This window comes from Diospyros lotus, chromosome 11, assembly GCF_014633365.1.
Source record: "Diospyros lotus cultivar Yz01 chromosome 11, ASM1463336v1, whole genome shotgun sequence".
Classification (NCBI taxonomy): domain Eukaryota; kingdom Viridiplantae; phylum Streptophyta; class Magnoliopsida; order Ericales; family Ebenaceae; genus Diospyros; species Diospyros lotus.
In genome coordinates, this window is record NC_068348.1 from 33,218,114 (window position 1) to 33,245,762 (window position 27,649).

The 27,649-nt window shown below is 36.1% G+C and overlaps 1 protein-coding gene across 7 annotated transcripts; it reads right to left on the reverse strand.

Moving 5' to 3' along the window:
- Positions 1–149: 149 nt before the first annotated feature.
- Positions 150–26,075, reverse strand: LOC127812981 (ubiquitin carboxyl-terminal hydrolase 26). Of its 7 annotated transcripts, XM_052353617.1 has the most exons (16): positions 25,581–26,072; positions 25,345–25,451; positions 23,730–24,326; positions 22,479–22,734; positions 11,107–11,861; positions 10,542–10,650; positions 8,380–8,561; positions 7,413–7,697; positions 7,137–7,344; positions 6,517–6,588; positions 6,131–6,355; positions 5,051–5,314; positions 3,433–3,574; positions 1,759–1,954; positions 418–556; positions 150–328 (listed from the first exon to the last, which is right to left on the reverse strand). In XM_052353617.1, the coding sequence occupies exons 2-14, from the start codon at positions 25,425–25,427 to the stop codon at positions 1,860–1,862; spliced, it is 3,273 nt and encodes a 1,090-aa protein (XP_052209577.1). In that variant the 5' UTR covers positions 25,428–25,451; positions 25,581–26,072; the 3' UTR covers positions 150–328; positions 418–556; positions 1,759–1,859. The 7 variants fall into 7 exon arrangements, with proteins under 7 accessions (XP_052209577.1, XP_052209576.1, XP_052209575.1 ...); XM_052353616.1 differs by having other exon boundaries at positions 150–541; XM_052353615.1 differs by having other exon boundaries at positions 150–556.
- Between the last annotated feature and the right edge of the window lie 1,574 nt (positions 26,076–27,649).

Genomic DNA, 27,649 nt, shown 5'->3' on the forward strand with positions numbered 1-27,649 from the left:
ATGAGTTTCGCACTTTACTTGTTAAAGAGTCCTCAGCAATGAAGTCAATACTGTATTTAACCACCATCTTCAAAGGAAGAGATGCGTTGTATACATGCATATAGTAGGATTGACTACTCATCTGCGTGTCTTTAACAGCACAACCATAATGACAAAAGAATACCTTTCCGTGTATAAATGTTGCTGGGATGGTACATCAGATGACCGGTAGTATGTAATCAACAGGACATGTACGTACATATTAATCCACTAGGTAGGCAATTGCATATTTTTCTTAAAACCGCAACATCCAAAACTATCTGACTGCGTTCATTAACCTTTCTTGCCACTATGATAATGACATGGGGATGGGGTAAACAAGAGACATGATCGCAACAGAAAAAGCAAAAGTTCATCCGGACAAACACCAAACTGTACCTCAATTAGGTAGATCCAAAAGCCGATGCATTTCAAACAGGCAAACTTTCCAAACGATACAAAAATTTCCTGTCCAATATGTAAGAGAACGAGACAATGCACCAACACTTTCCATGGATGAGGTCTGCATTCACAAAATCTACAAGATTGTTGAGTAACCCGCAAAGACACATGTTAGCCTACACGCTCTGCTCATTTATTAAAAGGAAATGGGAAAAAAAAAAAAACAGACAAACCAGAACAGCAAAATAAGACAGCAGTACAAAGTTAATAAGACTTCGTTTTAGAAACACAACACGGAACTAACTATTATGTACATCCAAAAGATAGAGAACACATGTATTGAAAGGCATCTCTGACAATCCCACAAGAGGTTTCAGCCCTGTCTGGGGGGTAGGGAAGCTAAATTTACCGACCAGTTGCCTATGTTAGCTCCCTGGTTACAAACATCCGTCATTCTATCAAACAGCCTGTAGCAAAATGCCGCATTTTAATAAAGATTGCATATCTGTTGGCACAAGAATGTACTATATCAAACTTTCGTTTGCTCCACAATCGCTATTGAGCTTATAGAGCAACACCCCATTGCATGGATTTACTATGTGGCAAAATAAATATCCAGTGCATGAGGCTAAATGTATAATAAAAAATTGTGTACCCAGTGCATGAAGCTACCCACTCAGAAGAGGTCATGCTTGTATGCAGTCTTACCCTTACCTTGCAAAGAATTTGTTTTTACAACTCGAACATGTGACTTTTCAATCAAAATAGAAAAACTTTACCATTGCTACCAAGGCTCTCTCTGAAGCTACTGAATGTTTACCATGGAACTAAATTTTGCAAGACTTCAAATGCAGTGCATTATCAATGGTAAAGAAAATATAACATGTTGCTAACCAATGATCCAGTGTGAAAGAGACATTAGGAACATAAATCCTAAATCCAAGGTCCTTGTACCTTCTAGAACTTTCCTTCAGAAACAAACAAATAATTCAACAGCCATGAATTCAAGACAAATGGTCCTGCTTCCCAACAATATTGATAATGCTGAGATTTCTCAACTTCTAGCAGTTTACCAGTATGAGCACGGCCCTTTTTTGGGTTTTTCTCAACCATAAAAGGCTACCAGCACCGAAAACTTTATATTGAAGCACTAAAGTTCAAGGGACAACCGGGATTCTATCATGTTTAAGGAGTCAAGTCATTCCAATGACAGCATAATTGGCAACAAATTAAAATTTCAGTAAACATGTAGAGCACAGACAAAAGCAACTGATTAATGCATCTGACAGAACATATACAAGAAAAGAATTGCAAAATGTAACACAAATAACATCTCACCTCCTAAGTATGTTAAAATTCCAGCCTTTCCACCTCCCAGCTGAAGTATCAAAAAAGCTTTTGACCATAATAGAATACGCTTATTAATTACATCAGGCATCCTACACAACCTGAGATGAGATATTTGAAGTCAAGAGTGTTCCACGAAACCCTTCCTCTGTCTGTATCACCTCCATCTTCTGGTCAGAAATTTCATCTGTGGAAACTTAGAATTAGACAGCTTATCTATAGGAATAACTCTTTATGGAAAGCAAATTATCAATAGCCACGACTTTCTTGATAAGAGCACATATAATCGGTAGGAAAATCATCACTTATGAACCAAACAAACTTAGAGATACATTTCAACACGTCAGATTTGCATATTTGCTTGACATTGTTAGACATATTTTCTTGATCCACACTAACATCAAAAGTGAATGTTCAATAAGAAGGAGATCATCTAGTAGCAATGGAAACAAACAATGGACTGATCTTCATAGCTCTATGGACATATGCATTGGAGCAATATTAGACCAGTTTCCTTAATATCTTGGAAGGAGGGTCTCCAGAAAAGAAAAAAAATAAACAGAAGCAACAAAAAAGATGGAAAAACAAAGAAAACGAACAGTATAAAATGGCTAGTAAGATTTAGGTTATCTTACTTCCCTCTCTTTTTCCTTTTTAATAAATGAGTTGTATAGAAGAAGAAAGAGAATGTCGTGGCCCCCCACAAAAACAACAACAATATATCAAGCCTTAATTTCACTTAGTGAGGTTGCCTACATGAATTCTAATGTGCCAATCATCCTATGGCCATATCTTCTGTTAGGTCCTTATAACTTAGATCATATTTAAGAGTTTCCAACCAAGTTTTTCTTAGTCTTCCTCTACCTCTTTTGCTAAAGTGGGATATATATCATCAGCTTCAACACTAGTGCTTCCCGTAACCTAAAGCCTGTTTCCTAGAATGATAAGTACTTCTATTTATTTCTTCATTCATTCTTTATTTTTATTTTTTTTCACATTTTACTTGTATTGGCACTCAGCAAATACAGGCACTTACTTAGCCCCAAGAAGAACAAATAAAAATTCAAGGAAAAAAAAAATTGGCAAGATTTTGAACTGATCAACAACCTATCTAGTTTAAAGTATTCTGAAAAAAACGTTCTGGGTACAGAGTTAAGAACCATCACTATTCAATAAAGTAAAAAGCATAAGACATAGAGTTTGTAGTCACTAGTCACTCAACATTTTAAACTAAAAAATAACAACAAAATCTGGGGATATGGCTTTGCAGGTAATATGCCAGTTTCCTCTTATTAACATTGCATTTAGGAATCATCACATCACCTGTTACTCCTTCCATCTGCAATGTGTCTTGGTTGAACATGCACACAGTTTAACGTTCAATCCTTAAATGATGTGCCATGATAATACACTTTACAAATTTGGATATTTTTTAAGAACTATTACTAGATTTCAGTATAAATAACAAAAGGGTATAAAATTTTCAAACCAAGACATGTAAGTTGGGACTTCCAAGGAAAGAAGCAGGAGAAGTAAAATAGAACAGTGCAGTTGCAAAAGCTAAGGGTTGTCCTTTTTTTCTCTTATAAATATACAATAGGACATAGAGAGTACCAGTGAAGACATATCCTGAAATGGTTTTCTTGAACTATATTCACCAATTACCTGCAATATCCCGGTTCTCATACATCTCTGAATCTGTGACCCATAGAGTATCTCCAGGGAATATATTCATATCAGCAAGTGTAGCAGATTCCCCATCAATTACCCTGGAACCTTTATGAAGAGTTTGGTTTTCCTTGACAACCTGGAGACATTGACAAAATTAGTGGAAGGATGCAGTACTTCACTCTAAAGATGAGGTGCAGTACTAAACTTATTAAATCATCACTAAAATAAACCTAAAGTAAATTTCTTTACCATGAAAAATAAAAGAAAATGCAAGGACCTCTTTTCTTATCAGAAAGATAAAAGAAAATAATCAGGTTATCTTATCATCAAATGATAGTCATGTAACAAATTAAAGATATGAAAATAGTATAATCTCTGCATCTTAGCAAGCTTATTATACAACTAAACTTCTAAAACTAACAAGGGGACTAGGGGAGTGTCCCAGTGCACGAAACTCCCCACTTTTTGAGTGCTAGGGGAGAATTGTTTTTGCATGCAACCTTACTCTTACTTTGCAAAGAAGCTATTTCCACAACTTGTACCCATGACCGTCACCTCAATAAGAACCATAATATTATCTTAGATGGCTGACACATTTAGTCAGGATGCAGAAATAATTATGAGCTACAATTCTGAGCAAACATTTTAACATGGTATATGGAAAAGAGTCCAAACTCTGCAATTCACCAAATTCTTGATGTAACTAAAATGTGTCCTTGCCACATCAAATACACTAACATTTCAGACTAACTATAATAATGCAAATGATGTAAACAAAAAAAAATCAAAAAAAATGGGATTGCATTTTTCTATATCATGTCTCTTTCTTCCAGATGTAGGAGGTTGGGTGTGAAATTCAAGAATATGTTTATGAGCAAATGGATCACTGCGTGTTACAAGCCAACAAGAGTAGGCAACAGTATTTTTTTAACATTGAATGGTCGAAACAGTCTCAATTGGGACTAAGAATCAAATCTGACCATAACTTCACAATAATCTGAAACTTTGCACTTCCCTCTTCCCTAGTTGTATGTTACTCTGATAAAGTGATGACAAACAATATACAGGGGATTGGAGATCAACAATATGCAGATGCTTCATTAAGTGTGCCTTAAACAACCCACTATTCCTGCTGAATTTGTATTCCAGAGTCTAAAGGGTTTCTCTTTATTTTTTGCCAGCAATTCAGTTTTAGTTCATCATATTTGACTTCTTTTTTTTCTTTTTTGCTCAATTATTTTTATTTTTTATGGCTGCAGACCAGTTGCCCCCAGAAAAAAAAAAAAAAAACAGTTAATATTTCTGTTGATGACAATTTATTTCCAACATATCTTTTGCATGCTACTGATTTTGATAGTTAAAATTCCAAATGTTTTCTGAAATACAACAAAATGTTTAATATTCCAAACCCCACCCCCTCACTAAAATTTTTTTGGAACATGTCAAATATAGCACAGCTCTAGATTTAAACACTTTCTAAATCATGACGTCATAAACAAACACAAAGAAAAAATGTACCGGTAACTAAATTATGACCAAAAACAAATACACCATGAACAATAGAATGTAAAGATATGAATTGATGAATTTTCCCTATGAAATTGAACCATACCCCAAAGGATTCCCATATCATCATTTTCAACTGGTAGATTGATGTCGATCCAGAAACTTTCAAATTTACAGAGTTCCCAAAAGTTGTCTTCCTAGAGCGCTTGGATGTTCGGCGATCAGGCTCAGAACTGTTAGCAGATGCTTCTAAAATGGATCTTGGAGGTTCCTTGCCACGAATAAAGCAAACGCAAATATCTTCATTGCTATAATTGAGTTTCCTCATTAACTCACAGCTTTCTCTTTCACCTATACAATTTTCACATACCTAAGAATAGCAACATATCAGAGAGACAAGAAATAGCACAGAATAAAAACATGTACTTTTCACATTAAGTTCCTGAAAATTTTGGCATGTGATTAAACTAAAAGAAACAAGGTCAAAGGACCTTCCCTACTCAAAGATAACCCCGTCCCCTCTCATACTCAAAGAAATAAGGAGTAAAGCTAACTTCTGAAGAAGAAACCACAACGTGCAAACCTCATCCTTTTTATATCTCTATTTTCCATTTTCATCTGTTTTATTCTGTCACTATTTCCATGATTTTGATCCTACTTTTTCTGAGTTTGCTACAATATATACACTTTTACAACTCTTGCATAAGCAGGTGACAATACCAACAGCAGGAATATGAACATGCTTTGCCGGGGTTACAAAGTAATCCATCATAAGATATCACCCAAGGCATCCATAATCATCATCACAAGCCTCAATCCCACCAGGTGGGATCGGCTAACATCAATTCTAGTTCTCCAATAATTTCTATCAAAGGCATCCAAGAACTGTAAACTGAATCGTTGATGCAATAGATCTTTGAATTATTGGGGAAGAAAATATTGGAGGAAACGAGTGAAATGTTGTATGATCTTTGAAGACCTAGCATCAATGCACATGAAAAATCCATAAATGCAGTTGAGTTGTGCAAACTCATTCCATAAGTAACAACAAAAACTAAACATTCTAAAAATTGTGTAGCCAATTAGAAATTAATGAAAACTCAAAATTTGGACAAACACAAATGTATTTTTTTTCCCAGCTTGAAATAAGCATATGGCAATGAAAAAGACAATGGTTCATAGCTACCTCTGGAAAAGTCTTCACTCGAAGCCGTTTGGATTCAATCTCAGTGTTTACTTCATTATTCATATGCTCCTCAGGTATTGGCATTTCTATGGATGATCCAACTGAATCACCTCCTGGGCAATCACCAACCTCAATTTCAGCAGAGATACCTTCCTGCACTGTTCCACCCCAATCTTCACAGAATAGTTTCCAGTCATCTTCAGTAATGATTGTCAACTGATCTGTCTAAAGTCCAAACCAAGGTAACAGGGATTTGACATCAGAAACTAATTTTCTACATATTCTGAGAACTTGACATTTATGAACTGGAGGGTTAATATCTTATTAAACAATAAGAATACAAACTATACTGCTGCATGCCAATTGAAAGACAGCTATACACTTACATTGGGTGACTTTTGCACAACTGTACCACGTCTGAAGATCAGATCAGGAGGCCGTTCAAGAACTCCTGAGTGCTGGATAAAATAGAAATATAAAACTTATAAACAAAATAATAGAAAGGAAAAATATGACTTCAAGTCAAAGGAGACAGACCAGATCTAAGTCTTGACATGCAATAGCCATCATCTAATGTAGATTATGACCAAACAATGTGACACCAACAGTTCCTTGCTCAGACTAAGTTCACACCCTAGCTAAAACTTGCATCATTTGTCTTGTGCAGTGTCTGATTTTGTTTTATTTTTTTCATAAACATTTTCTAAAGGTACATTAGACCATTAAAAAAATATTTTGGCATTCAAATACACCTTTCAGAAAGCTAATAGAATTTAAAATTTTGAAAACTACCCTTGAACAGGCAAAGGCAAATCCTTCCAAAGAATTCAAGCACCCACATAAGAAAAGAAGTCCATAACTGAGTTGGCATGGACAGTGACCTAGAAACTTAACCCAAGTGACATGTGAAAAAATTGCCTACAATAAAATTCCCTCATTATCAGCAATGGAGGTGGCGAAGTATGAACAACAAGAGAGCTACTGCCAATGAAGCTGTGTATCATACCTTCTCACATTTCAGTAAATCAATGATGTTGCTCAAAGTCTCAGGTTCTGCAGAAGAAGTAGCACTCTTGCCGCTTGCAGTGACATAACTTCTCCATTTTGATAGCCATAGAGTTGGCAACAAGTAGTATCTTTGAATGGGAAAAAGTGCAATACCTTTTCCTAAAGCTAATCTTTCATGATTCTGGCGTTGTTTCTGCTTGAACTCTCTGCAGTATGAGAGGACAAACAATTAAGAAAACATATTAACCAGATTACTTGAAAATACTATAACAACCTTAGATTATCCTCCAAGCATGCCACTTCTGAGAGTTCCAAATTGCATTGAGCACAGGGTGCAGAGTCGGAAGGAAAAGTTGAACAACCCAAGGGATCATCAGGCTTTACTGTGTTGGCAGTGTCATAGAAAAATAGCCAGAGGCTCTCAGGAACAAGCACCCGCCTGGCACCAGTAGCTTGTTCAGGCATAAGTTCCCCATGAGGGCACCTGATTGAAGCAGTTGGTCCTGCATCAGCTTCACATGGGGAATCGACATTTTTTCTGCGTAACCACTGTTGCACCCTACAAATTGGAACTGATTAGTGTCAGTGCAAACTTAGAAGAAAACTAAGATCTAAAATGAAAACCAGGGACCAGAAAAAGATCATGATATATGAAATGATTTACTGTAACACAACCAAGAGCAGGGAGAATCATTTAAAGAAAACCAGTCCCTTTCTTCTCTATAAATGTCAAGAACCAATTTACTCACAAACAAATAACTTGCCCTATGAACCTTTTTCTAATAAGAAAATTCATTGACAATATAAAAAAATAAAATAGCAAAAGGAAAAGATAAAATTGTAAATCTATTTATCTGCAACAAAACCCATCAATGAATCAGTAAAAAGAATAGACTAAAGAGAAATCTTCTTTGAACTACAAGAAAGGGAAACAAGGAATGTTCCTTCAGAAAATGATCAAGCTCTCAAAGCTATATTCTACTTCTCTATTCAAATGCTCCATGCTCATAAACATGCCCTGTGATTAATAGGTTCCTGATTTCAGAAAGCTTCCTTATGGGGAGTGAGGCAATACAATTAAGAAAGGTATAGCAGGTCAGAGAGAATTTTTATAAACATGTCCTGTGATTAATAGGTTCCTGATTCCAGAAAGCTTTCTTGTAGGAAGTGCTGCAATACAATTGTGACAGGTATAGCAGGTCAGAGAGAAAATATTAACATATCAGTAGACAAGAAGTTACCAAGCCTTAGATACATAGTACAATGGTCCATCTAGACACTTCCCTGCAAGAGCTGCTTCAGCAAGTTCTTTCATCAGTGCTCTTCGGTCCCTATAGCTTTCAGCACTGACCATACTATGTGCCCCTTCAAAAAGGCAATCAATGCAGTAGTCATCCTTGGCCAGTGTTGGGCCTCCATCATACTAGATTTACAAGCATTAGACAAATATAATTAGCAACAATTATGCCAGATCTGGAAGTCAAAAAAAAAAAAAAAAGAAAAAGAAATTTGGAAAAGATAAAAAAACTGAAGGACACCTGAAGAAGATGAAAAATGACAAATAAAAGCTTAAGGGCTACCAAAGTTTATTGCATAGTACCACGAAGGAATGGTGGAGAAGAACATGAAAAAGTTGGGGGCGCCTGTCTGGGGGGGGGCAGACAGAAAGCAGCTGACCAAATGAGTTTTCAGGTGAATCTTCATTGTATTGTTCATTTTCTTCCCTAAAGGGATTGCTTTAGGAAGTGTGTATAAAATCTTCACTAAGGTTCTGTCTTGTAGGCTGACATTGGTTACTCAAAAATCATTCCTGAATCTTGAAATGTGTTTATGAGGAATAGCAACATTATGGACTCTTTCAAAGAGTGAGATCATCTCGATTGGTGAATAGGAAGAGCAATTTATACCTAACCTGATGGGTATCCATCAAATCAGCATCGTATGTGAAAGGTTTGGAGATCACTCAACATAGGCTTATAGGCCTTGATGTCCATATCAAAGGTGGAATTTAAGTACTTATTAAAGCTCACCTCTTAACGAAATTATTTAATGTGATCCTTAAATCAAAAAGAATGTCAAACAAGTGGAGAATTATTCAATGTCATGAAAATTATAGAGGAATCAAACTAATGAGCCACATGAAACTTGGGGAGAGGCTAATTGAACAAAGGTTAAGTAGAGAAACTAAGGCCATTAAATGGAAGATATCTACTTATTAAGACATCTAATGGAAAGGACCAAAGATCGTCATCATCAACTTCATCTTATCCTAACCAAGTTATGGTTGGTGGCATGTCATTCATAATGTCAATTTGACAAAACAAATCCATACAAAAAAACAATGTGAATTTTTTACGCTACATGACCTTGCTAACACAACCTGCTAGCGAGGGAATGCTAAAATAAAGTTCCAACACCGTCTTTCATATGAAAAACTTTCATGAGATGGCAATGAATGAAAATTGACCCTGTGTACCATCACATAAATGATGTTGTAAAACCAACCTACACAAGATGGAAACACAAAAAGGAAAGGACCAAAGATAAACAAACAAACAAAAAAAGAAAATGGTACTTGTAGACTCAAAAAAAGCCTACGAGAGAGTCCCCATAGTTGTTCTATGGAAGGTGTTAAGAGAAGAAAGAAGTTTGGATTGCTCATATACAAATTAGGAAAAGATACTAAAGGTTTTTCAATTACATTTAGATTACATCAAGGATCTACATTAAGCCCTTAACTCTTTGCTCTTGTGATAGATGAACTCACAAAGGCCATCCAAGAAGAGCCTTGGTGTATTCTATTTGCAAATGATGTTGTCTTGGTGGATGAGACCAAAAAAAAAAAAAAAATACATCAATACTAAACTTAAATTATGAAGGAACACCTTAAAATCCAAAAACTTTATGTTAAGTAAGTCGAAAAACCAAATATGTGGAATGCAAATTCAGGTTAGATAGAAGTGTGGATGATGTCATTGTGAGACTTGGAGATCGAGTTATCCAAATAAAATATCAGTTTAGATATTTGGATCAATTGTTCAAAAAAGGAAGGGAGATCCAGGGATGGTGTTACTCATAAAATCAAAACAAGACGATAGAAGTGAAGAAGTAAGTCTAGCATTTTATACAATCGTAATATCCCTTTAAAACTGAAAGAGAAATTTTATTGGACTACTATAAGACCATATTTGTTATATGACTGGAATTTTTGGGAGTTTCAATTATTACTAGAAAACTTTTTTTTTATTTTTTTCCCTTTGGTCATGAAGTGAAGAGGGAATGAGGCAAACAAGTAGGCATTAATCATATTGCACATAATAACAGATAACCAACTTAAAAACACGAAGAGGTTAGTACAAACTAGATGAATAATAGTAATTATAAACGTAGTCAAAACAGGTACCTTTGAGTACAACATGGTCCAAGCCTTGGTTGATAACCTCTTCATGTTGCCAATCTTTGAAACTGGGACTTTTCCATGCAAGCATTGGATAGTGCTATTGTCAATGTTCCTGCAGCAGGTCACAAATTGAGCCATGAAAACAAACAACTATTATCAGTATTATTTGTTGGCCTCTTTGCAAAACAAGGGTAAGGCTGCATGCAAAGTGGGAGCCTCATGTACTGTGGATGCCTTTTTCTTTTTTTAGTTCAGAGGCAAACAATGATAAGCCTCATCACACTCTCATGAAAACTTCATATGTTTGTTCAATAAAATTAATGATGAAATAGGCCAAAATTACAGATTGATGAAAACAGCATGAAGCTTACTTGAAATCATAGAATAGTCAGAAAGAGGAATTAATGATTATTAACTAGGCAGAATAATGTTTATTGCAGACATTGATCATTTATCAGAATAATGTTTATTGCAGACATTGATCATTTATCTGACTCAAACCAAGTCTTTTGATTAGTACTTACTAACACTTACCAAAGATGGCACTAGGAGAAAGGCATGTACTTACAAGGGACTGATATTGTCAATCCAGTGGCGTATCCAGTCAGTGGAAATCCAGAAATATGGTTCCCCAAGTGATTGGACAGGGGCTTCAGAAAGAACTGTTCGGACTTCTTTTCGCCGTTCAATGATGCGACTCAACTCCAATTCCTTCTTTGAATTGTATTGTTTGCAAGCATCAAGATATGATTTATTCAATTGTTCTATCTCTTCACAAAGATGAGATGGAAGAGAAACACTGTTTTCCGGAGCTCCACCAATAAGGTTTTCCATTTTAATCTCACCAGAATCCTTCGATGCTTTTTCACCATGATCCTTTAAATCTCTTAGAACATACATCAACATGTAGGCATCACTTGAGGAGAATGTATGGACAGAATTAACAATATTAGATTTGGAAGAGTTTGGCTGACTAGCATGCACATGACTTCCAGTGACAACATTTTCCATTGTCCCAGAGCATGTTTGATGGATAATTGGCTCAACAACTGCAGATTTAGCAGCAGAATTTGAAGAGCCTTCACCAAATGGGTGTTGCCCTAAATTTGAGACGTGTTCATCATCAAATTCCCACCACTGCCCTGAATTCTCATCCTTAATGTGTGCTATGTAATGGCCACTATTCACAGCAGAACCCTTGTGAATCAAGACAGCTGATAGGTCATATATTAAATCTGGGTGGGAATTCTCAAATAACCTGTGCCCCATATCCAGTTCTCCAGGAAAATTGAAAGCAGAGGTGATCTTCTTCTTGGTTGTAGTCTGAAAAAAAAAAAAAAGAGTAAGTATTGAATTATGAACAAGCAAAAGAAAATAGAATTCACTAGAGCTAACCACAGCAGGAACCAGAGGATCCATGCATACAGATAAACAGAAAAGAGAGATGATCTCAATCAAGACCAATGCTGCTTGTCAGATCTCATCAAGGAGTCAGCTGTCATCTGATGACAGTTAATCATGACAATGCACATATTGCATAGCAGAACTAGACTGGTTCTTAGATTTCACCCAGCTTATTCAACATGAATAAACACAATCTAACAATAGCCTAGCTAGTTGTACAACCTCTCCCTTTCCTGACAAGTAAAATACGAAAAATGTATTAAGAAAACATCACCTTATAGGGGGTGAGCCTGTTCAGAAAAAAAGGGTCAACGGTCCCTAAACAGGAAAACTTATATGTCTAGTCTTCGGGCAGGGACAAGTCATCAACGAAATAAACAGAAGACAAAGGACAAAAAGAGTTCTCCTCCTTTATCTACAAGAAAGGGAATTGAGAATGATTCTCTCAGAACAATAATAGACTGCTCTACCCAAAATGGCCCCTCCACAACATCCACATAAGATAACAGGTAACAACACTCCAAACTGTGCAGCAATCTATGAATAGGGCAGGCTCTACCCCATGCCTAAAACAAATAAAAGATAAGAGGTTGGCACTAAACACCACTGATGAAAGGAAGAGACTGCAACATTAAATTAAAAGCACAGGAGCTTATGATAAGACCTGCCATTTTAAAAAAGAAACAGACAATTTTACCCTTTACTCTTAAAAACAGATTTACAAGTAATAAGAAATGGCTTAACATCTTTTCATACTTTTGCATTTAATTTGGCAAGAAGTAAGAAATGTGTTTCCACAATAAATATGAATATGAATTATTAATCCTCTTTTTGTGTGATAAATGACATTTTTTCATATTATTTTGTTTAGTTATCTATAACACTTTGAGTTTATAATTTTATTATAGTACTTTAAAAATTATGAATAATTTAGTATAAAATATTTGTTTTAAAATTCTTATTTAACATACTAATATCTTTTTTAGTCATTCTGCATATACAACACCATAGTCAAATATTAACTGAACACTTACTGCTTGCTTTTGACATTAATAAACACAGTATTGCACTCAATTACCAAATACTACTTTTATCAACACTACTTTCACAGCATAACACAGCCAAACACGGCTTTTATCACCTCATTTACAAGTTTGCAGTAAGAATAGCACCTAGACACACAGTCCCGACAAAGAAGGCCACTTTATTAGCAGCCGTCAATCTCCACACAACCTGCCACAGGGAACCATGTCTAACATACTTACAAGGAGCCCTATAAAATGAATGGATTTAGGAAATCCTAGGTTCTAATGGGAGCCATGCCCAAAGATAAGGAGGATGATCGTGATTAACCCATAGAAAGCTGTCCAAGAATTAGTATCCAATCCTTGAAATTGTGCCCAAAGAAAGGATTCCAAGTCATGCCTTAAAAGGAAAAAAAGATGATCTCAACACAGATGCTTCCTTGACCCTAGCTAAGTGGCATAGCTCTGAGAATAACTAGCACAGCTGTCAACAAGTTATATAACCACTATCACAATTATAGAACCTCTCTATATGCTGCCCCTGCATCAGTAACCTTCAGCCTGGGCAGCTGTCGCTGCTCTCTATACATGGTGTTACAATTTTGTGCAAACCTATGTGGTTTTTTATAATCAAAGCTGGAAGAGAGTTTAATATTAAATCAAGCACTGAGTAACAAAACGCCCTCCTCATAATCAAAAGTAAGATATGCGATGACAACTGAGCGTGACGAGGAGGAAGTTTAAGATACAAACCCAAGAAATAACCTTCTCAATGACCAATTGAAATTAAATTCCAATGACTGTAGCATAAGTAATACTTCAAATAACAAATTTTGCAAGTTTTGCCTAACATCAATACCATGCATTACATAGCATGTGAAATTTCCATAAAACTTCCATGAGCACAATAATCAGAATGCCCTAAAACTTCAGGCAAATATGGGGATAAAGAACAACATTTACGGTACACATTGTCAAGAAAATGCATATGATGACATCACATCAATTATATTGAAACTCACTAGATTAACCAAAGATCTTGATGCACCTGCAAGAAAATCCCTGTGAATTCTATAAATGGAAGGAGAACACAATATGACCAAAAGAAAAAGTAACCACAATTGAACCTATAAAAAAGGCTGCACCCTTAGTTATTGCCATGTTCATAGTATAAAACAATCTACAATATTGATAAACTACAGAACAAGACCAAATCTTTAAGTAAAAAAGGCTTCATTGATCCAGATCCAGCTCAAAGAAGACCAGTCTTAATTATTACTGTCATCACAATCTTGGCAGCAATAAAAGAATTCATTTCTCTCATTTTGCAACTATCTTGCACTATACATGAAGTGTGGTGGTTCCTGGTGCTGAAGTGTGTTCTGTTTTTAATTGCGTATAAACCTGCCTCCATCTAAGCACTGCATATTTACATAACATAAATTCAAAATACTACAAAACGAGCAACTCAGGCTCATCATGCATCACAAGATTTTTAAAGAGGAATCATAGACAATTTAAGTAAAAACTTATTCTTGCGTAAGCTGATCTATGATGACGAATTTATAAGGCAGGACTGAGGTAGAAGAAACAACTTAGCACTTATTTGCTTCCTGACACCAAGTTGAAGTCTTCGGCATATGGAGGTAGTGAGGATCCAATTAGGGTGACTGTTGGACAAAAATAAGGTTCCAAGTGGAAGGAGAAGTCTAAATTAAAGAGGAGTGTGAAAGCTTTGTAAAGAGATTAAATCAGATTATCTTAAGTTATTTAAATTATGTTTTAGTTGCTGTAAATTTGTATTTTATATCTGTTTTATCTCCTAAACTTTAGGAGATAGTAGTTCCTAGTTTTTGGGAGTAGATTACTAAAATTCTTTCCTACTTTATAGGAAAGAGATTAAGTTGTAACTTGTATATATCTTCAAAGCCATCTCAATATCAAATCAAGCAAGCAATCTCGATTTTCTAAGACTTGTTTCACGGTATCAGAGCTGCTAGTTCGATCAGAAGCAGTAGTGATTTTCTTTTAGTTTTGATCATGGCTGAAACTAACCCAAATCCAATCCTAACTGAAGCCTCAGCCACCAGTTCTCCGAGAACCTTTCCCCCACTTCCATCTTCATCAAATTTCTCTGCAACACCTATTGATAACCACCCTCTACAAATTACTCAGCACAAGCTAAATGGGAGCAATTTCAGAGAGTGGTATCAATCAGTAATGCTAGTGATCAAGGGCAAATCCAGTTATCTAACCGGATCTATCCTCACTCCACCATCCACCGCAGCCACCTATAGTCTTTGGGAGGCAGAGAATTCCACTATCATGGCTTGGTTGATCAACTCTATGGAGCCTAAAATTGAGAGGACATACCTATTCTACAAAACAACAAAAAAGATTTGGGAATCAATCCAAGAGATGTACACAGACTTGGAGAATTCCTCTCAATACTTTGAAATCCGATCTGCCATTAGGACAACCAAACAAGGTATGAGCAGTGTTACTAAATATTTTAATGTTTTGGTGGAATTGTGGCATGAAATGGATATGTTTTATATCGTCAGTTGGGAATCTCCAACTAATAGCAACAAATACAAAAGATGATAGAAAAAGATTGGATTTTTGAATTCCTACATGGCCTTAATCCCGACTTGGATGAAGTTCGAGGGAGAATCTTGGGCACAAAGCCCTTATCATCTCTTAAGGAAGTATTTGTGGAAGTAAGAAGGGAGGAAAGCAGACATAAGGTGATGCTTTAGCATCAAAGCAACCCTGTTTTGCCACACCAAAACTCGGCCCTTGCCTCTATCAAATAGGGAGATTTTTTCCCAAGACTTAAGGAAAAGAAAAAATATGGTGTGACCATTGCAAGAAACCCTATCACACTAAGGAGACCTGTTAGAAGATCCATGGAAAACCAGCAAATTGAAAGCCACGATCCAGGAAGGAGAGCCCCAGATCTGCATATAATGCAGAAGTTTCCACATAAACGAAACCTAGTTTGAACCTATTCGAAGATCAGATACAAGCCTTGTATAGGCTTCTTAATTAAGATACAACCCAGTCAAGCACTAATAATCCACAGTCCATTGCATCAGTGGACTAATTATATGGGTAGTTGATACTGGTGTATCAGATCATATGACAAATTCTACATGCTCTATGACTAATTATACCCTATGTAACTCCTCCCTCAATATATATATGGCTGCTGAAACCACCTCACCTGATGTGGGAATAGGAACAGTATGTATATCTAACCTAAGGCTCAATTCTGTACTACATGTTCCTGGTTTGCAACATAACTTATTATCAGTCAGTCGAATCACCAAGAATATGAATTGCAATGTAATCTTCTACCCTTCCTATTGTGTGTTTCAGGACCAACCCTCGGGGATGATGATTGGCAATGCTAAGGTGTTGGACGGCCTTTATTGTCTTGCAAGAGATTTCCCTAATTCTTCTTCAAATAAAGCTGTCCTAAGTGTGACCACCAATGCAAAAGTCTTGTTATGGCATAAACGCTTAGGACACCCTAGTTTCCCTTATCTCAAATCTTTGTATCCCAATATTTTCAGCAATAAAGAGCAGATTCTTTCATGTGAACAATACACTCTTGCTAAACAGCCTAGATCACATCATCCTATTCAATTACATAAGCCTTCTAACCCTTTCCATTTGATTCATAATAATATTTGGGGACCCTCTAAATGCCCTAATATCACTGATTCTAAGTGGTTTATTACCTTCATTGATGATCATTCTAGGACTTGTTGGGTGTATTTAATGAGGGAAAAATCGGAAGCTAGTAACATATTCAAAAGATTTCATCAGTTTAATATGAATATGTTCCAACCTCTATTAAAATCCTTCGAATCGACAATGGCCGAGAGTATTTCTCCAATGATTTCACAAACTACTTAGCCGAGCATGGTATCTTTCACCAAAACTCTTGTCCATATACACCCCAACAAAATGGGATGGTTGAAAGAAAAAATCAACATCTCCTAGAGGTGGCTAGAGCTATGATGTTTACCACTAATATCCCTCACTCTTATTGGGGAGAAGCTGTTCTCACAGCCGCTTATTTAATCAATCGTCTATCTTCCAAAACTTTGCAACTACAAACCCCCCTTAGCATTCTTTGCACTCTATATCCAAATGTCTACATTTTTTTCATTGATCCTAAAGTCTTTGGGTGCATTGTGTATGTTCACAACAATGCTCTATCTCGAACCAAATTGGACCCTAAAGCTCACAAATGCATCTTTGTTGGGTATTCACCCTCTTAAAAGGGATACAAGTGCTATTGTCCTACAAATCACAGATTTTTTGTGTCTACTGATGTTACCTTCTACGAGGATAATCCCTTTTATCCCATCACATGTACAAAACCAGTCCCTACTAATCCTCTTCCCTCTATTTTCCCCATTGATCCTATCCTACTAGTGTGTTCTCAAGGGGGAGCATCCTCCTTGTGATAACACACTGGCAGAATCGGTTGTTTCCCTTATTGAGCCTGCACCTACCGATCCCTCCTCTATTTCTCATACCTCTGAATCTCTTCATCATTCTAGGCATGAGAAAACAAGTTCTAGCCCTAAATTTGGTCCTCATCAGCCTCCCTCAGCAACTGATAACCCTCTATTTACTTTAGAAGACCTAAAGGCCGGCCAAAACCAAAGCAAAACCAGCCATTACTTTTAGATGTTGGTCCATCAGAAGAGAATATGGTTGATGAGGGGACTACTACACTCAGAAACAACATTGACAACAATGCTAGAAAGGATGATGGTTTGGATTGGGCTGTTCCTATAGCTTTGAGAAAAGGGGTAAGGTCTCGTGTCAAATATCCTATGTCTAAGCATTTAACATATGTCAAATTGTCTCCACAGTTCAGGGGATTTGTGGCCAAGATTAATAGCATTGAAGTTCCCAAAAATATTCAGAATGTTGAGTGATCCTAAGTGGAGAGTGGTTGTGATGGAAGAAATGGTTGCCCTAGTAGGAAACAAGACTTGGGAGATCATTCCACTGCCTCCTAACAAGAAGTCGGTTGGATGCAGGTAGATATTTACAATAAAACATAATGCAAATGGGAGCATTGAAAGATACAAGGCTAGATTGGTTACCCAAAGCTTCACTCAAACCTATGGGATTGATTATGAGGAGAAATTTGCACTAGTTGCCAAGCTAAATTCTATCCGAGTGTTATTATCTATTGTTGTGAATTTAGATTGACCCCTTTTCCAATTTGACATTAAGAATGTTTTCCTTAATGGTGACTTGGATGAGGAAATCTATATGAAGGTTCCCCCCGATTTTGAGCATGTGGTTGATAATGGAAGAGTGTGCAAGCTAAAGAAGTCCCTCTATGGATTAAAATAGTCATCGAGGGCCTAGTTTCATAAATTCAGTATGACTCTCAACCAATTAGGGTATAAACAAGGATAATCTAATCACACCTTGTTTATTAAATCCACTGAAAATAAAAAAATGGTGATATTGATTGTTTATGTTGATGATATTATTGTGACAGGGGATGATTTGCAGGAAATTGATAACCTAAAGAAGCAATTAAAAGCTGAGTTTGAAGTAAAAGACCTAGGAACCATGAGATATTTCCTAGGCATGGAAGTGGCCCAAAGCAAAGAAAGCTTATTCATCTCACAATGAAAATATACCCTGGATTTGCTAAAGGATATAGGAATGATGGCCTGCAGACCAGCTAGAATTCCCTTAGAAAAGGGCAGGAAAGTTGAAGAAAATGGTGCTTTAGTGGAAAAAGATTGGTATCAAAGGTTAGTTGGGAGATTGATTTCTTTGTCTCTAACAAGGCTAACAAGGCCAGATATAGTCTATTCAGTAAGTGTAATCAATCAATACATGCATTCTCCTACTCAAAGACACATGAGGTGTAATACCCCGTTTCGGCCTAAAATTGCCACATAATTTAAGTGAGATTAAAATACCGAAAATTGCCTTGATAGTAAAAATAAATCATCGAATTGATCGCAGGGAGTGCCATGGAGCCTTGATGTCTAAGGAATATGATATAGTACTGACGAGCATCCCGAGATAGGATTTATGCTATTAAAAGAAATCGGAATCGAAACTGTTTTTGGTACAACTATGATTCAAGCTGAAAAATTGAATCGTTGTAGGGGACCACCGGAAAGTCAACAGAACCTTGAGGGGGCTCCGATTTTGTGTAAGGAACAACCCTGAAGTGGTTTCGGGATAAAACAAAGGTCTTGTGAAAGCGCAAAGGCAAAATCGTCCTTATCAAGTAATTTTGAGTTATTAATCTTGAAATTTTGGTATTTTAATCTAAATAAAATTTATATTTGAGGGTGTAATTGCACTTGTGGAAAGTTTAAAATAAGATTATGAAATTAATTAGAGGTTTAATGGGTGATTTTCTCTATATATTATGTTATATAATATAGATATATATCTATGTATGTGAGTGTGTGCGTGGTGACCCAGTGTGCATGAAGGCTAAGTTCCTTCATATAATATATATATATATATATATTTATGTGTGTGAAAGCCAAGGAGCTCCTTAGCCAAGGATGATGCAAATATAAAATGTATATATGGAGTGGTGGCCAAGGCAACAGCGATGGCATGGAGGGTATAAATAAGCTTGGGCGCAAGAAGGTAAAGGCACAGGGAAGAGAAGAAGAGAGAAAGGAGAGGAAGAAAAAGAAAGAAAAATAATAGAAAGTTTTTGAAAAATTTTAGAAATTTATTTAGAGTTTGAGGAACATGTCGGGGCTTAGAATTTGGCAACTTGGCACCAGAGTCAAGGTTGAGCTTGAATTTCGAGGCATTCTAAATTGCATTTAAGGTGAGTGATTCTACCGAAAAAACTAGTTTTGTTGCATGTGAATGGTTTACTGTGAGTGTTCTTACTTAAAAACTTGGTTTATTTTGAGTGGTTCGACCCTATACATGATTTGTTTATACAAATGAGTTGACCTGTGATAGGTTGTTTACATACGGATGGTTCATCCAAAGTGGTTATTTATATGTGCATTCAATTTTATATTTTAAATTATGTGCATACAAATGTTAAGTTTATATGATGCATGATTTGTGTTGTGGCATTGGCATGTTTATGTGTGGTCCATGTGGGATGTGGATTGTCAATCTGTGTGTAGCACTTGAGTGATAGCACTTGTGATGCGTGCCAAAGATTAATGCTATGTGACCCACTTGGGACGAGACTGAGACGAACTTCACCCTACGGTACTCAAGTGGGGGGGCTGAGAGTGGACACCACCCCAGTTGTTGGCTCAAGTGGCGGGGTTGAAAGTGAACACCACCCCAGTTGTTGGCTCAAGTGGCGGGACTGAGAGTAGACACCACCTCAAGTTCCTTTGAGAAATAACATTATTGCCTAGGTGGACGTTGATTCCAGGGATAGTGTTGATCATCTTGTGGCCAAGGTTGTGTTGAGATCCGTAATGCTTTTGAGTGGGAGTGTAATGCCTAACATGATATAGGGGTGATACCCGGGTTCATGCATTGAGGTTGTCCCTCTTAACCAGAATTGTGTTATGCCAATGTGTCGATTTGGTTGTGTTGCTTTTAAAGAGATTGCATTTTCCCCGGTTAGGGTTAAATGTTGTGTGGGATTCTCTTGGGTTGGGACATGTCGGGATATGTCGGTTTTATTCATGGTCTGCATATATTCATGAAAATATTTTTAAACTCTCATTTAGATGATTCAGCATCTAATTTGGACTATGTTCCTAGAATATTCAAACGTTCCAGGTAAAAGCAGTAATGCTAAGGGAAAGGGTGTTATTGAGATGTAGCTCATAGTGACATAATAGATATTTTGTAGTTTTTTATTATGTACGAGATATTCAGCTGTAGACATATTATTTTGGTGATGTCATGTTGAACATCGATAGTATGAATTCTATATTATTAATAAAGAAATTATGGTTTTGTATTATCGAGGTTTCGATTCTGTTTCCGCTGATGTGATGATATTACTAGTCTTAACTTATTTTTTTAAGTTAATATGTTGAGATGGTAGATTGGGATTGTTGGGGTTTAAATTATGTTGAATATGTGTTGAATGATTGTTGAAAAAAATATCCCCAAAATTCTGAGTTAATGCGCACTTGGGAAAAGCAGGGTGTTACATGAGGGATGTTCAATATGTTCTAAGATACCTAAAGGGGACAACGAGAAAGGGATTGATGTTTAAGAAAACTAAAAATAGGGGAATTGAAGGCTATGTGGATGCTGATTGGGCCAATTCTAGAGAAGATAGCCGGTCAACTTCAAGGTATTGTACCAAGGTTTGGGGAAATCCAGTTACATGGAGAAACAAGAAGCAATCAGTTGTGGCTTGTAGTAGTGCTGAAGCTGAGTTCCATGTAATTGCTCATGAGATATGTGAGGTGATTTGGTTGGAAAGGCTAATGGAAGACTTGGGGATGCCTTTGTCTCAACAAACAAAGGTATTTAGTGATAGCAAATCAGCTATCAGTATTGTTAAAAATCTGATGCAGCATGACCAAATGAAGCATGTGAGAATAGACCGAAGTTTTATAAAGCGAGAAATTGAAGGAAGAGGGATAAATCTATCCTATATACCTTCCACTGATCAAGTAGCTAATGTTCTAACAAAAACAATTGCAAGACCATTTTTTGACTCCCTAATTAGCAAGCTGGGAATGACTTCCATCTATTCATCAGTTTGAGGGGGAGTGTTGGACTAAAATAAGGTTCCAAGTGGAAGGAGAAGTCTAAATTAAGGAGGAGTGTGAAAGCTTTGAAAAGAGATTAAATCAGATTATCTTAAGTTATTTAAATTATGTTTTAGTTGTTGTCAATTTGTATTTTATATTTGTTTTATCTCTTAAACTTTAGGAGATAGTTGTTCCTAGTTTTTAGGAGTAGATTACTAAAATCCTATCCTACTTTATAGGAAAGAGATTAAATTGTAACTTGTATATATTTTCAAAGCCATCTCAATATCAAATCAAGAAAGCAATCTCGATTTTCTAAGACTTGTTTCAGTGACGCATCATAACATACAGAACAAAATGTCAAGGTAGAGATACTAAAGGGGAGAAAGTTCTTACAACGACATACTAAACCTTCTTCCACTGTGTGGGATCAGCTACATAAATTCTAGCTTTCCATTCATTCTATCTATGGCTTTAACTTCTATAAGACCCATTTAACTAATACCTCCCTAAGCATCTCCCACCAAGTTTTTCCTTGGTCTTCCTCTACCTCTTACTAAATACTTGTTCCATTCCACCCACTCTCCTCACAAAAGGCTATATTGGTTTTCTTCTCACATGACCAAACCATCTTAATCACATCTCACCCATCTTATCTTAAATAGGAGTCACTCCAACTAAAGAGTTAGCATAATGATTAATGAATAAATTTAAATAAAACACAGTTGAAATGATTTCCTATTACTGTGAGAAGTTTGAAGTATAGAATCACATATAGAAATATAAATCATGTTAACCTTTGGAAGGAAAACACAGCGCTTGAGCTGAAAATTAAGGACAGCAGGCAATGACCGTAGCTTAATGCTACGTGTTGCATCAACTCGAGTAGAACAAGACTCGCAATAGTATTGGTTGTCTCCTTGAAGCTCTTCCACGCTCAAATAATCATCCAAACTGTCATCTAAACTTTTCAAACCCTTGACATTCAACTCCAGCTCATAGAAGTCTTCCATGTTTGTCGAAGCCTCAGAATCTTTTCCACATTTTGAGCACCTAGATAATTATAAATAGCAAACAAAACAAAAATCATACTTTTCTCAGATCCAAGCACTAAGAAAGAAATGTATTGCAATCTAAAGTGCAATATTTATAAAGATGAATCAGGGATTGCTACCAAAATTATCAGTTTAGGAAAAGACATGTGGTTTTAGTTCCAGTAAAAGCAGTTCATGTATTTGCTTCCTAACATGAAGAAGATGTTGCAAGAACACAAATAGAATAGCTCTGCCGAGGGATAAATAATCTGCTACATGCACTGGAACACATTAAGATGAATAACAGAAGGGGTGAGAAGAAAAAGGAGTCCCAACACAAAGAAAAATACAACCAATGTGTATCTTTCTATTTTTCTCACTGTTGATATATTTACTTTCTTTTACCTGTGTATTGGGCTCCTTGCTCCGAAATGAAAACCTAGAAGGCTTGCACAGCTAATGGACTGATTTTTACCAACAGCTAATAAGGCTTAGAATAACATTGCAAGAAGTTGATGCAAGCCATCCAAATGAATAATATAAGGAGAAGTATAAGAAATTTTTTTATCAGTATGAGTCTTCCACTCAATATGGATTATAGGCATGAAAAAGATACTCTTAGGAAAAGTCATACATGGCGGATTTCTTACAGTTCAGGTGCTGAGACCCAGCACAGGGGCTTAGGTTGGCACTAACATAATATTTTGTATGGTCAAGTTCTTTGAAGTCCAATGACACCATTGCAATGCAAAGTAACAATTTAAAATAGACAAACACTAACAAAGCCCTGCATTGGTGGTAAAGCATAGCCAACATAAAATTCAAAAAGACAGCAAAGAATTATATCTCTAGAGGAGTTCTTCAATGAAAGACGCAAAGGAGACTTGTTTAAATTCACAACAATTTCCTAAATTCACAAAAGGACCAAATATACTAATTATTTCCAACTACCAAAATAAATGAACGAGGGAAACCCTATAGTTGAACTTGGTCTCATAGTAAGTGCAAACTTACGTGGTTACATGAGACACACTTCCACGGAAAAGATCTTGTACAATTGTTCTCGCCTTGGAAACTTCGGAATAGCTCAAGCATCGCTCAAGCAATGAAAAAAGCAAGGTTAGGAACTCATGGCTATCCTGCTGAACACCATTGTCTAGCTCCAGGGTTCTAATAAACGGTGCCGAATCAACAAAAGCCATTTTGCTAGCATGCAACTGAGCAAAGAGTCGAGCAAGTTGATCCAAAACTGGCTGTTCTTTCAGAACATGTGGTTCCACAGAGAAAACACCTTCCCTGAAAGACTTGTTCATGTAGAGGCATTGAAGTATGCTATTAGCATAGCATGTAGCACCCAGATTCGTGAGGCCTGCTGGTGAGTTGGTGGAAGTGCGGAGATCCTTGGATGGGTCAGGCCCAAGTGAAAGAACAATCTCCGACGTCTTTTGCCACAAGCCAGATTTTCGACTTCCATTAGGAGGGGGAACCAGTCCACAATAGCAATTAGGATTGTCTTTCGTATTCACTCGACACCCTTGACATACAGGCTTCCAAATCATGTATAAGCAATTTATATCATCTGGTGTCACTTGACCAGTTGAGTGAACTTTCCTACAAAATCCAAAGTCCCATCCATATACCCCACCACCCCACCCCCCACCCCCAAAAAAAAAAGGGAAAAGAAAAGAAAAAATCATTTATTATGACATTGTGGAAAGACATCGGTTTAGAATTCAAAGATAGTTTCTTGCTTTATGAAGTAAAGTGCAACACATAATGCTCTTTACAGATAATAAAAATAACAAAAACTTCATAACAAATTCTTCAGAGAGAACCAAACAAATTTTTTTTTTCATTGGAATGTGATTTGACTTCAGCTAGCTACTACTCGTGCCTTATGAAACAAAACTGGTAGAGACTCTCCACATATGTTTCTTCTTTACTACAGAAGCAAGTAAATTCCCTCCTTTTCAACAGCAAATCAAGCTACCCATCTGTTATAATCTGCAACATCTTTTTTTATGATTATTAATTTTAGGTGCATGTAGAAGAAAATATTTTCTTTGAAGTCAGTATCCAAATATCGATTGCCAAAAATTTATATCATCTTGTGTCACTTTCCTACACAATCCAAAGCCCTAGCAACACCACTCAACCCACCAAAATAAAAAGGAAAAAGGAGAAGAAAAGGCCTTGATTATAATCTCTTGATAGACAACTTTGGTTAACAATCCAAAGATGGCTTCTTGGTTTCTGAAAGAGTTGCAATACTATGATGTTCCTTACAGAAAATAAAAGCATCACAATAAGTTCAAGCCTTGTACAAAGCAGATTCACTCTTGAGAAAGAACCAAAACAAAAAAATTTCATTGGCATCTGCAATGGGTTTTAGCTAACCACTGGTAGACCAGTCCTCATGTTTTATGAAGCAAAGATAATGGAGACTCTCCACAAAGATTTCTGCTTTACTAGGCAAGACTGAAAGTAAATTTCCCTTGTCAAAAGCAAACCGAGGTACGCATTTGTTATGTTCTTTAACATATTCTATTGATATTTTAGGTACAAATGGAAGAAAATAATTTCTTACAAATCAGTAACAATTTGAAAATAATGCTGCTTTGAAACTTACCTGAGAATTTCTGAGGTAGCCTCTGCATTGCCATCTGGTCTATGCCTTTTATTTTTGCTTCGAGTAGCTGGTCGATGATTCATCTTTATAACGACGGATTTTCAACTCTGAAAATCAACAACAAAGGAAAATATATTGCTCCCTGTACTTTTACAGCTAGCTCAATTCTAATGTGAAAAAAGAACGTCGCATTGCAAGAAAATTTCTGGTACAGTACCACAAACCGAAAAATATACCTAAAATCAGAACCTATTATTGCTTCTGTCCATATAGCCCTTGAAATTCAAGAACCCGATCAAATTTATGACTCTAGATAAGGGAAAATCACTAATTTCTACAACTCCCATGTAGAACCCCTCGAAATTCCAAAGCTACAAACACTGGTAAAGCAATAATTTTTTCTAGCGAAAAAAAAAAAAAGGGTCTTCTTCGAAACCTAGAATTTCTACAATTTAAATATCGAGACTGACGAAGGTACTGGAAATGGAGTTGATCGAATAGACGGGGCCGCTAGGGGAATCTGAAAGGGCACGAAGATTATCGACGCATCGTGTAAAATAAAAGTGTACCCATGGATACATAACGCATGCAACCTAGAGAGAGGAGAGAACCTGGGAGGAGAGAGGAGAGAGAGAGAGAGAAAGAGAGAGAGAGAGAGAGAGAGCTGAAGGTGAACAGAACTCCTTTGGCTCCCAATCACAGAACTTTCTGACCTGGACCACAACAAATTGACAAGAGTTTTATTATTTCCCAAGACCAGGGGTTCGATTGGGTTCCATTTATAAGTGGTGCATTATTAGCATCCGGTCCAACTGTAGACCGCATCAAGTCGGACGGTTCGCCGGCTCGCATGGCGGTCTAGACTCTAAACTCTAGACTCTAGACAAACCCACCCGACTTGATGATGGCTTCGACATGTTCGGTACGGCGTGGATAGTTTGTCCAAGCTTTAAATCAATTCAAACTACTTAATTTAGTTTGGTCCGATTTGGTTTCTGTAGCAAAAGAAGTGTAAATAAACCCAAAGCATAAATTAACAAATCGTTCTAAATTGTGTTATACATTATAATTATATTATATTATTATATAATACTTTTGTCTATCATTAATAAATAAATATATATAATATATATTTATATTATGATTACAAATATATCTTGTATCGAAATTTTTTTCACGTGTCTCTATTCCTTGCTTTTAATTTCTTTTAAACCAAAAGAATGGCCATAATTACAATGCGAAACCATTTTCACAGGATTTGTTTATTAAAATCATACTAAAATAGAATCGAATTTGCAATTGCAACATCGAGTGAGTGACAAGGCTTGTTTACTTGATGCCCTCCAACATGGTATATGGTGAGCATCTGAGACATTCAATTTATGCGCAGTATATATGGTTTTGCTGCCCTTAATTAGCTGCTGCTTCTTAATTTAGGCTGTGCTTTGCGGGATAAATGGAGTGGTGGCATGGCAGAACTCTTTTAACAGTTCAGTTTTAGAAAGATAAACTGTGAAATATATAGCGGGCCAGGCCCAGACCCAAGAAAGACATGGTATTGGTTGCAGGATATATCAGCTTAGGTTTATTTATTTATTTGCCTAAAAAATTCATCTATCTATAAAACAACTCAATTCATACAATTTAGAATTTCCTAAAATTCTCCAACATTTTTTTATTTTTTAACTCTAATCTTTTATTAGAAAATAAAAAACAAACTCTCCTCAACTTTTTACTATGAATTATAAATGAGGTTTAGAATAATTTTGAAAAATATGTCCGAAAAAGTATAAAGTACTTTTTTAAGTTTAATATCAAGTTCTTCCCTACCATTAGTTAAATCACTGATAAAATTTCATAAAATAACTAAAATATCTTTATATTTAAACTCATTCTCCTCGTCTTTCTCTTCTTTCTCTCTCTTTTAAGTTTATATTACAAATTTAAAATATGTTTCTCTCTATCTCTCAATAATAACAATTGATAAATAGAAACGATGTGGTTGTTCATTTTCTTTCTCTTGCTTTCAATCTATAATGGTGGAGGTTGATCACAACAGTGATCGTACGGGCATTTAGTTATAGCAATAGTGTCAAAAGATTATTCAATAGTAACGATGATAATAATAGTATGCATATTCACTTTCTCTCTCTCTATAATTTCTTCTTTCTCTATAAAAAAATTGAGTTTAGAAACAAAAAAAAATTAATCTTTAAACCTAATAAATTCCTTCTCCATTTGATTTAAGACGAAATTAGCAACAAAAAATCAATTGTATTAAAAAGTGGGGTCCATCTTGACTGAT